Raw genomic sequence first — 12,011 nt, 5'->3', positions numbered from 1 at the left:
TTTGTTTTGAATAAACTGGTGAAACAGTGCAGGGTGTATTTGGCTCCCAGGGACTGAAACATGAATCCAAATTCTACAATCCTAGTAACTGGAAAACTTGTTTTTAAGAAAGCCAGCAAGTTAGACATCTAGGTGTTTCTTTCCCATTTTAGATGGAGATGTAACAGTTAACTTTGAAAATTCAAACGGGCACATGATACCCATCGGAGAGGAATCTACCCGAGAGGAAAATGTAGTAAAGTCTGAAGAAGGTAATGGCTCTGTTTCTGAAAAAACACCACCTCTGGAGGAAAAGGCAGAAGATAAGAAAGGTAAAATGAAGAGAAACCCATATTATTTACTTTAGTATAGCTCAATGTCTAGAACCAGCACTTAGGCTCCAACTAGTGACTCTAAAACCAGCAGTCTGAAGAGGAGAGGTTTACAAACGGAAAAAAGAAAGAAATGATAACTAGTAAAGTGAAATTGGATGATTTTCTCAGGTAGATACATCCATTTTATAAGCACAGTATTTGATTGTCTTAATTATTAATAAATGTTAATTAAAAGTAATAATCAGAAGGGGTGGCCTCTTTAATCATTAAAGATGTCTGGGAAGATTATCCTTTCTTAGGAGCTTTGTCTCAGGATCATAATGAAAGTGAGAAATCTGAGCATCTTTCTCTGCTAGTTACAACTGGCCCCATGAGCAGTTCAGCATGGAGGAATATCAAAACCCACATGGCTTGTTCAGCCCAGCACTGTCTTCAGCAGTGGGAACTCTGCTGGTGGCATCCACATGTCCAGTATCGTAGGTTCCAGATGTTTCTGAGAGAGACCCAGGAATAGCTCCCAGAGATGCGATGGACTGTGGTTGCTCTGCTGCCTGATTCCCACAGCCTCTGTGCAATTGGAAACTTCAAAATGTGCCAGAGGCAATTATGCTATTCCCAGAAGACTTTTTTAGAGACCTTGGTTCCTAGAGTGAATATACCACAGTACATTGAGATACCTGCAAAATAGATATCTATCAGGGACTCCCAGAACATTCACAAATTCCTAGTTATGGATTGATGACATCTTGATACCACTGCTCTGATGATACCACTGCGTAGGAACCTCCAAACATGAAAAGAAACTTCTTATAAGGAGACGTTTTGGGGGGAGATTCTAGATGCCTCCATGCAGCATAGAAAGGAATCTTTAGGAAATATACTATTTCCTGTTTTATAATGTCTGTCTCTAAGTTGAATGGTAAAATTTTGTCAAACCTAGTACGTGTTCTGTGGGCATTTTGAACTCTTAGAAACTGATGAAAGTGAATTCTCTTCCTCTGTTCTTGACCCAGTTCCTTGAGAGAGAAAGGGAAAAAAGAGTATTTGATGGCCCTATTAAACACACCTTGTAACTTAAAATCATCTTCTTTGGAAGTTCATAGCCATTCGTTATTTGCATATATATTAGCCTTTAAAAGTTTTAGAAGCCTGTGTAAATAATCTGTTGGAAATGTATTATTTTGCTTTATTTCAAGGACTTTATCTTGCCTTGTTCCATTGACGGACTCTGGTTAAGCTTATGTACACAAATTATGAAATTAACTAATACTTTCAATGATAATATTTCTGGAACATAAAAAGAAAGTAGACTTAAATAAATTTTAGTGGGATTCAGCTGAAAGTATTAACGCAAGTAGTGATGTTTTTTGTTTAAGTCTTTCTGTCCTGTCTCGCCAGACTGTTGAATTTCAAATCCATCTGTGGTTTGTCCCTGGCAGCCTTCTCACATCCCAGAATCACATCCTGTATTACGTAACAGTGCCATCTCTGGTGCCTGGTCCGTGCAGGGTATTCGTCACCGGACTGGCCAGACATCAAAGGAAGTGTTTCCCTTATCAACATAATAAAAAGTTCCTGACAGTTTTATATGAATTAACCAACAGACCTTGATGTTCTTGAAAGAAGATAGCAGATCTATGGGTCCATGAATAGTTGAGAGATGTTTTTCTTTACTTAGACTTAGTACATTCAATTCTTCCTTGTCTGATAAGGTCCAAGAGAGCCTCTTGCTTGGCTAATAGTACATGAGGAAGGAGCTGGGAGTGCTGGATGCTGAGATACCACTAATGAGGCAGTGCGGCTCTCTCCTGTGTGGAAAGAGAACACACCAGAGCCACAGGAGAAGCACTAGGTATAGAAGCCACTTCCTGAGACTGAAAAGAATGTCACGCATAACTAATATTACAGTGTATTATGTTAATTAGAAAATGCCTTATGACAAAAGTAACAATTTATTTCTCTAGAAAAACACATTTTTAATTCTGAAGACCAACTCAAGCTTCACTTTTGCCTCTGCTCCTCTTCTGGTCTCACTGCTTCTGTGAGCTCACTACCATGCAAATCCCACTATCCCATGATCTTAATTCACCTTTTATTTTGGAATACAATGCTCCCTTTCCTCCTGCATGAAGCCAACTTATTCAAGAGCATTCTGTCATCTATTTGCTTATATTTGCCAAACCATATCATCTGCCTGTAGAGCCCTAGATGTGTATTATATCTCTTCATAAGACAGTATCTCAATACTTTAATATTTGAAACATCACCATCAAAGAAAGCAAAACAAATGGCACATGGTGTCCTTCACACTGGCTCTGAGAGTAGATTCCACCCAGGCCCTCTGGGCGATTCTGGGGCTCCTGAAGGCACCTGATTCTGTAGTTGGTACGGTGGTCTTGGGCCTCCTCTGCCTAATACTAGATAGAGACTTCTTCCTTACAGTCTTTGGGGCTCTTGGTCTCCCATTATTCTTTCTCAGTAAGTACTTTTATATATATATATGAGAGCAGAAAAACTGACTTGATCCCTGTTAAACAAAGCTTGGTATTAAATATAAGAAATCTTATGGCTCACGCCTGTAATCCCAGCACTTTGGGAGGCCAAGGCAGGAAGATCACCTGAGGTCAGGTGTTCAATACCAGCCTGGCCAACATGGCGAAGCCCTATCCGTACTAAAAATACAAAAATAGCTGGGCGTGGTGGTGAGCACCTGTAATCCCAGCTACTGGGAAGCTGAGGCAGAGAGAATTGCTTGAACCCAGGAGGCAGAGGTTGCAGTGAGCTGAGGTCAGGCACTATTGCCCTCCAGCCTGGGTGACAGCCAGTCTCAAGAAAAGAAAATAATAATAATCTTAAAAGAATTCTTATAAAATCTTATAAGACTCTCACAAGAAATCTTGCTTGACATTATTTTTATTAAGCTATTATAAAAAAATCTTCAATGAAATAACAAGTGGTGGACACTTACTTGTTCCACAAATAGTGAAGGTCTACCATGGGTGAGACTCTACTAGGGGCCAGGAAGAGTGGTGAATGAAAAATGGCCTTTGCCCTAAGAGTGTGACCTGTGAGGAGACCAGAATGCAAACAGGCAATTGCAATGCAAGATGCGAAGTACCATAGAAGGCCTGAGCACAACAACCCAAGGGAGCTCACAGCAAGGACCAACATTGGTTCTGGGAGGAAGATATTTACAAACTAAGACATGAAGGAAACAGGAAGGAGGTAGTCAAATGAAGCAGAGGAATTGGGTCAGAATTGCATTCTAGGCAGGGTGAAGACCACATGCAGCCCCAGGCTTGTTCTGAATATCCTTGAGCTCAAACCTTCCAGTGTGCGAAGAAGCCAAGCCTGAAAGTATGGGAAACAGCTTGTTTTCCAGACCTCATTGCTGGGAAGCCTAGCGTCCTTATCAAGCCAGAATGACTAGGCAGGCCTTTCTTAACCTTCTCTTGAAATGATAATATTCCTATACGCCATCAGTTTATATCAGGTCTTCAGATCACATGGTAAGTGTAAAATATACAACTTGACTTAATTCATTACCTCCCAGCTGCAACTAAAGGATCTGTTTTCTACTGAGGTGTGTGTCAATAACTATTAGACGGTCAGTCCCATTCGTTGAATAGACATAGTGTGTACAGCATTGTGTTCGATGGAATTTTAAATTTCAGACAGAAATTTATAATTCAGTCAAAAAATTATGCCATTTGCATGCTCATATGTCCCTGCGTGTGCGTGCATGTACACATGTGCATGTGCACACGCACATGCACGCACATAACTTAAGAATTACCAGAATGACAAATGTTCACATATAGTTGGTAGAGTTCAAAGAGTCAAGAGGAGGTGACTGCATTCTCTAAGGAGCCAGGAGAAAGTCTGTTTGCAGTGTGTTCATTTTCTCCCTAGTAGGTCTTATCATTGCCAACCAGTCTGGTGAACTATCTCCTCCTTCCCAAACCCAGAAGCTGGATTCTTTCCTGTATACCTTTAGAATTTTAAGCCTTAGACAGAAAGGAAAAATACCCCTCAGTGACATGCTATGAAGGGATAGGATAAAACATGCATGGATTTTGTGGTATATAAGAGAATTAAGGTGCCATATGTTACAGATCAGTTTGACTTTCACTATGGATGATACTATTGGGCTTAGTCTCCATACTATGTATTATGCTGGGGACTAAAGTTACAAAGATGTATTTAAAGATTGTATTTAAAGAATGGACTTCAGCCATATGTCAGAAGACTGGCAAGTTAATGTATATTTATATATTTTAAGTCAAAATTAAATGTTTTAGGTGTGTATCAACTTGTATCATTCTCAAACCTAACTGACTTTTGTGATTTATACTTGCCTGGTTAAGACCAGCTGAGTTAAGAGGGCCATTACTATTAATATACATGATACTCAGCTTAGTTGAGGAGACAAGATGTATAAACAGAAAAGCAAAAATACAAAATAGCTTCTGATAAATGTTGAGTAAGTGGTTCACACAATAAGCCCAAGTAAGTTCAGAGGCAGAAGAAGCCAACTTGGGCCACACTGACAGGAGAGGATTTTGTGGCTGAAGCAGCATCAAAGGTGAACTTTAAAAGTAAAGCTTTATTGATTACCTATTGTAACTGAAGTCATCATATGCAATTATATATGTGGATTGATGGGGAATGCGGTTAAACAAAGAGAATTCCATACTTCACACTCATTAGGATAAGGAACAAAATAATAGAAATAATAATAAAATGCAATATATTCCAATATTAAAACTCTTTCTTGATTATTCAATTATGGGAGAACAGACTTGGTTAAGGCTTGTTCTTGTCTTTGCATGGTTTAATGTTTTTTATCGTGCCCCATTTTTAAAGAAATGCTGCTTAGCTCTTTGGACCAGAATGGTATTTTAGTTTAATTCTCATCAGCCACTATTAGAACGAATACAGATGTGAATATATGAATGAACCTTCAGCATCTCCACGAGAAACTAATACTCTTTCTCCTCCAGTTACACAAAACCTTGTGAGAAGCTGCTGTTCTTAGGGATGAGTTTGGATGAATTTTAGCCTTTGTCTTTCAAAAATAATTATTTGGTTTACATTAAAAAACAGACCTAAGTATTTCTTCAGCACCATCTAGTTATACCTATAGTCGTGACAGCATTTGAAAAGGCCAGGCATGGTGGCTCATGCCTGTAATCCTGACACTTTGTGAGGCCAAGAGGGGCAAATCACTTGAGCCCAGGAGTTCGAGACCAGCTTCGGCAACGTGGCAAAACCCCATCTCTACAGAAAGTTCAAAAATTAGCTGGGCGTGGTGGCAAACACCTGTGGTCTCAGCTACACAGGAGGCTGAGGTTGGATTATCACTTGAGCCCAGGAGATCAAGGCTACAGTGAGCCGTGATCATGCCACTGCACTCCAGCCTGGGTGACAGAGAGAGACCTTATCTCAAAAAAAAAAAAAATTCTTTTTGAGCTTTTCTTTCATACACACACACACACACACACAAAAAGAAAAAGAAAAGAAAAGAAAGGAAGGAAAGGAAAAGGAAGTTATTGTAGAACAGGAAGCTGCCAATGTACTGGGAAAGCTTTAGAAAATTTTGCTAGTAGAAGATGATTCATTCCAAAGTGCATTGTTGCCTCATGTAAAAGATTCTCTAGAGTCTCTCTTAGCTTACAAAATAATTGAGTGTTGACCACAGCAAGACTGAACACAGATCCCTTTCAGATGGATCTGACTTGAGTTCTCGAGGGTAACCATGAGTCCAGCAGTTGCTGCAGCTGTCAGTCCTCACCCCACAGCAGTGACTGTAATGCGTTCATCTGCCACTCTCCAGCAACCTTCAACTTTCTCAAATCATTGTTTGTTCAATTTAAATGTAGCACTGCACGGCCACATCATCATCCAGCAACCCCAGATCCAAGGCTAGAACTGAGGCCCCTGACTTGCAAACATGTACACACATCCTCAACCTAATATCTTCAAAGTAGTTTGTACAACCTGATTTTATTAAAGGGTAATTCATGTACCCTGAGAACACTTCTCAGTTTGTCTTTCAGCCTTTGTTTTCACCCTAAACTGTACTCTGTCTGGTGCAAAACTCCATGCTGGTTCCCAAGTGCCAAGCAGCCACGCTTTGTGTCACTATCATCACGTCTTGCTCCTCGTGTTTATACAGTGTGTGTCTGTATCAGTCTGCTTCTGTTCACTTTCTCATTTATAGAGAACACTGAAAACCACTCTGAAATACCGGCAGCTCCTGCTCTACCTCCTTCTGCTCCTCCTAAGCCTAGACCCAAACCTAAACCCAAAAAATCACCTGTGCCTCCGAAAGGGGCCACTTCTGGGGCCAGCCACAAAGGTGACGAAGTGCCTCCCATTAAAAAAAATACCAAGGCTCCTGGTAAGCAGGCCCCCGACCCTCCACCCAAGCCAACAAGCCGAAACACGACCCGAGAGGCTGGTGAGTATGCCCCTAGTGCCCTATGGGGTCACTTCTAGGGTGCTTGGCTCTGGGATGGGTCTAATTGTTTCTTCTAGGTGTGATGGGCTTTTGGTGTCTTAGGACATTACACCAGCAGATTCAGTTTTGACACAAAGAATGCCCGGGAGATTCCTTTGTTGCTCCCTACCAAAGGAAAGTCAACTCGTTGAATAGTTCACCTCATTAGTTTTTGAGTGAACATGCTGGTTTCATCTTGAATATCCACTATCAGCACCAGTTGAAGGATACTGGGAGTAGTATGCCTGATGAATGTCAATGATCTGATATAACATTATTTAGACATTGACTGACCTTCTACCTGTATGAATTTATGGCTGGTTTTTGGCTTGGATTTTCTTTCAAAATATCTTAGGTTTGCATATAAAAAAGTGACAGTTATAACTTTGATATATTTGCTGGATGTTAATGTGTTAAATCCTCAGCATCCATAGTCATCTCCCTTCTGATAAATGACAAAGGGTTCATGTCACTTGTTTCAGCTCCACTGCACCACTTTCTACTGCAGTGAAAACTATTTCAGTGGAATGGAAAGTTACACTCTCCATGTTCCACACCTCCCCTGTAGACTTGTGTGCTCTAAGGCAAAACATCCTGGTGTCATGTGGTTATAAGTTACTATTACACATCACCAGTGGATGTTTGAGTGACCTGCAATAACTTCATGCACTATGTATCCAGCTTTGCTTTACAATTAGATATGCTTAATGCAAAGTGGAAACTCCTATTTTTTTAGTGAAGAGGAATAAAGATGCCTACCATGTCATTTATCTTTTAAAAGAACATTAATCAGGCCAAGCCCAGTGGCTCACACCTGTAATCCCAGCACTTTGGGAGGCTGATGCGGGTCGATCACTTGAGGTCGGGAGTTTGAGACCAGCCTGGTCAACATGGTGAAACCCTGTCTCTGCTAAAAATACAAGAATTAGCTGGGCATGGTGGCGCACACCTCTAATCCCAGCTATTCAGGAGGCTGAGACAGGAAAATTGCTTGAACCCAGGAGACAGAAGTTGCAGTGAGCTGAGATTGCACCAGTGCACTCCAGCCTGGGTGACAGAACAAGACTCCATCTCAAAAAAAAAAATCTTATTTTCCTTAAAATCAACAGCAACTTTCTAGTAGTTGACTGTCAGGATTCGCCTTGGTGTTGATCTTTTTCTCCTCATGATGCATAACCTTAATGCTCAAATTCAGAGAGTGGTTTCGTTGACAGTATAACAGATCTCTGAATGCTAATAGACACCCCTCTCCCTGTGCTTCTCACGTCCCGCCTTTGACCTTTAGTGTCTGGGTCTCTTCTAATAAGCTCTAAACTGAAATGTCCCAGAATGATGTGCCAACAGTGCCCAGTGGCCATCTCCTCAGGGACCAGCTGTCCTCACCCATCAGTGTCCGTTTGCTGGGATCTGTGTGTGTTTTTCAGACTTCTAGCAAACCCTAGGAGCATTGCTTAAAGTGAGGCAGGCACTGATCTTCTTAAAGAACAGCCCCGAACAATCACTTTGTCATTGGGAATTAAGCTCCTGTCTTGCACTAACTTCTCCACTTTCCCATTCTCCACGTGGTAGTGGCCCACTCTGAACTCAGCTCGGACTCTCTTTACTTCCCTCAGAAGAAAGCCGATGATTAGCACAAGGACAGGAGATAGCTTTCATAAATGATTCTGAGGTTTTTCCAGATATTTTGCTTGAAGATTTATTTAGGCACTCATGATGTTCCTAAGAGAATAACAGTCATTTTATTCATTGTGCTGTAAAAGGCCTGACTTTTCCAGAGGCTATCACAGAGAAACAGGGGTTGCATTAAAGTACATGAACAAGCCCATCATGTAAGGATCGTTTTATCAAATACTGATAATATCCCTTTATGATCCTACTGATACTCCATTTGTAACCATTTAGAACTTTCTGCATGGTAACTTTGTTTTATTTGAATAATATGGACCTTCTGGAAAAGTTTGTTTAAATGCTACTCTTGATGTTCAGTCCAGTGATTTAAGTTCTTAAAACAACCATAAGTTAAGATTCTTTCTCTATTACTAAGTTAGTATAGACCTGTAGCTGCCTAAATACTGGTTTTAGAACATCAACTTCTTTGCCAGAGATGTAGGGTTAAATCTCCTTGATTTTGGTTTTTCATTGTTACACATTATTAACAACAAAAGTACTTAACTGAGGAGAGGCGAGTTTTTTTTTTTTCATCATGACCTTAATTCAAGGTAACTTAAGCAACATGTTTGATCTCAACAAAGACCTGTTATTTAAGAAGATTCTTTCAGAAAAACTATAATGTGGCTTGAATTTGCACTCTGGGCAGTGAAAAGAAAAAGTCTTTTTCCTCAAGCCAAACTAAAATCAACTTTTCTGTTAATGATGAAAGAATTTTCTTGGCCAGGCATTGTGCCTTACGCCTGTAATCCCAGCACTTTGGGAGGCCGAGGTGGGCGGATAACCTGAGGTCAGGAGTTTGAGACCAGCCTATACAACATGGTAAAACCCCATCTCTACTAAAAATACAAAAATTGCTCAGGCATGGTGGTGTGCACCTGTAATCCCAGCTATTTGGGAGGCTGAGGCAGGAGAATCACTTGAACCCAGGAGGCAGAGGTTGCAGTGAGCCGAGATTGCGCCACTACACTCCAGCCTGGGTGACAGAATGAGACTCTGTCTCAAAAAAAAAAGAAAAAAAAAAGAATTTTCTTTAACAAATTATTAGAATTGATACACGGAAAGGATTCTGTTTAACTTACCTAAGAAAATAATTGAACAAGGTTAGGCACCAAATCCTTAAAGTCTTTGTTGTGAAAAGTAAATGTAGAATGGACTTAGATTGAGGGAATGTAGTTAATGAATTTGACTTCTAGGCTAGGGAAGGTTGTTTTCTATAAAGATGTATTAACAGGTCTAGATTTGGGGAAGAAGAATTCTAGTTATGCATGTCTTAAACAATAAAGACCCCCAAACCATAGGGATTCCTTTTAAGCCTGGAACCTGTCACTAAATGAGACTGGCTTCTTTAGTATCAGTCTAATCAGAATTAATGAAGTCTTACATCTCATTGTCTATTCTTTCATTTATTCTTCATCTCTTCACCCTCCCAATTGACTTCAATAAAGTCATAACCGGAGGTAAGTTATAATAACATCCGTATATAGTGTCGATTGGCTTCACAATGCTAACAAGATATTTTCTAATCATTCTATGAAAGATAGTTTAACCCTTTATGAAAAGAAGGAACATACAACATTATAACAGAAGAAGCCATTAGGATAAATTTATAGGTCATGAAAGAAAAGAGTATTCTCATAGGAGTTTATTTTATCATCATATATTTACTAAGATGACATAAAGAAAAGAGTAGTTAATCTTTTTGCTCTGAAACTGTTTTGATTGAGGGTGCCTTATCCAGAAGTAGGCAAATATACCATAGCGATCCTTCAATGAAGACCTTCTTGGAACTTAAGTGTTAAGGAAGATCACATTTGCGAGGATGGGGTCAGAAGACCTGAGAATGATATTCTTTCCCTTCACATTATTTAGGATCAGACATAGTGGCTCACGCCTGTAATTCTTTGGAGCCACCAAAGCCTCTCACTTTGGGAGGTCGAGATGGGTGGATCCCTTGAGCCCAGGAGTTCAAGACCAGCCTGGGCAACATGACAAAACCCTGTCTCAACAAAAATACATTAAAAATTAGCCAGATATGGTGGTACACACCTGTAGTCCCAGCTACTCAGGAGGCTGAGGCAGGAGGATCACTTGAGACCAGGAGGTAGAAGTTGCAGTGAGCCGATATTGCACCACTGAGCTCCAGCTTGGGCAACAGAACAAGACCTTGTCTCAAAAAAAAAAAAAAAAAAAAAAAAAAAGAAGGAGCAACCCATGTAAACATATTTTGTAAAAAAGTTTTTTTCCTGACCTTTTGATGTTTTGAAGGGAGTGTACCTTTCCTGCATGGCCATGAGTTTTCCCTTTGCCCCATCTCTACTACAGATAGAAGTAGAGGCCAGCAGGGTGAGCTTTCTTCTCTGGAGCTACTGAAGCAGCTGGTTTGGGTTTTACTCTTTTAGCAGTAAGATGAGTGATTTTGTTTTTGACCCAGAAAGGAGCTGGATATATACCCCAGTCTCTTCTGAATACAGGCCACCACTCTATTCCTAGAAAGACAGCATAGAACATGTATAATTTATAATGAGCCCAATTGTGTGCTACACCCAGCTAGCTGCTGATGTCTGTCCTCTACACACCATAACATTCCTTCTTGAGAGCATACTGGGCTTTTTTCAAGTGACCCGTAGACAAGGAGCAGAGGATTCTTCATTTGGCTGGCTCAGCTAAAGACTAAAGGTGGGAGAACACAGAGGGCTCTCGTTCCTCCAAGTTTTGCTGTAAACATCACTTGCTTCTTGCTGGATTGGAGGAAGGGAGGTGCAGAAGACAAGACCATTATCATGATTAGCCTAATTTTTCTTAATCATTTATTCAACAAATTTTAATGGGAACATTTTAAATGGTGTTGACAGTTATACCTTGGTAACTTTATTTTTAAAAGCCTTGTATTCTTTGATTTTTTTTAATGCAAAGTCTCTCTATTGTAGCTGGCTCCTCTCATTTAAAAAAAACAACTGGCTCTAAAGCATCAACTTCGCCATCCACTTCATCCACCTCATCTCGTCCCAAAGCTTCAAAGGAGACAGTTGCTAGCAAAACAGGGACAGTGGGGACCACCAAGGGCAAGAAAAAAACTGGCAAGCAGCCAACGACTTCTCGTCTGTCCTCAGACACAACCACTTCTGGCATAGCCGACCTTAAAGGAGAGCCTTCAGAGACCAGAGTGGAGAGTCTCAAATTCGAACAGACTGTCCCTGGAGCTGAGGAGCAGAACACAGGCAAATCCAAGTCCGTGGTCCCTCCACCCCCTGTGGCTCCAGCACCTTCTCCTCCGGCCCCCACTCTCCCTCTTGAGGATCAATGCATTACTGCCTCTGACACTCCAGTTGTCCTGGTCAGCGTTGGAGCTGACCTGCCCGTCTCTGCCTTAGACCCAAGTCAGCTTCTTTGGGCTGAAGAGCCAACAAACAGAACCACTCTCTACTCAGGCACTGGCTTAAGTGTTAACAGAGAAAATGCAAAATGGTGAGTTGGGGAACAAACCCCCTATTTTATCTGAGAACTAAAGTTCACTAATATATTCT

The 12,011-nt window shown here is 40.7% G+C and overlaps 1 protein-coding gene across 6 annotated transcripts in view; it reads left to right on the top strand.

Annotated features, from left to right (window-relative positions):
- PHACTR2 (phosphatase and actin regulator 2) overlaps positions 1 to 12,011 on the top strand; it is a 294,737-nt gene that overhangs the window by 214,121 nt on the left and 68,605 nt on the right. For 4 of the 6 annotated variants that reach the window (XM_030928874.1, XM_030928872.1, XM_010362620.2 and 1 more), the window contains 2 exons: positions 153 to 311; positions 11,415 to 11,952. In XM_030928874.1, coding sequence (XP_030784734.1) covers positions 153 to 311; positions 11,415 to 11,952 — 697 coding nt within the window. The remainder of the gene's footprint in view (positions 1 to 152; positions 312 to 11,414; positions 11,953 to 12,011) is intronic. The other 2 variants (XM_030928875.1, XM_030928877.1) reach the window with 1 other exon arrangement.

This window comes from Rhinopithecus roxellana, chromosome 4 (assembly GCF_007565055.1).
Source record: "Rhinopithecus roxellana isolate Shanxi Qingling chromosome 4, ASM756505v1, whole genome shotgun sequence".
Classification (NCBI taxonomy): domain Eukaryota; kingdom Metazoa; phylum Chordata; class Mammalia; order Primates; family Cercopithecidae; genus Rhinopithecus; species Rhinopithecus roxellana.
Note: the sequence above shows the minus strand (reverse complement) of the source record. Positions and strands in the feature narration are given on the sequence as shown.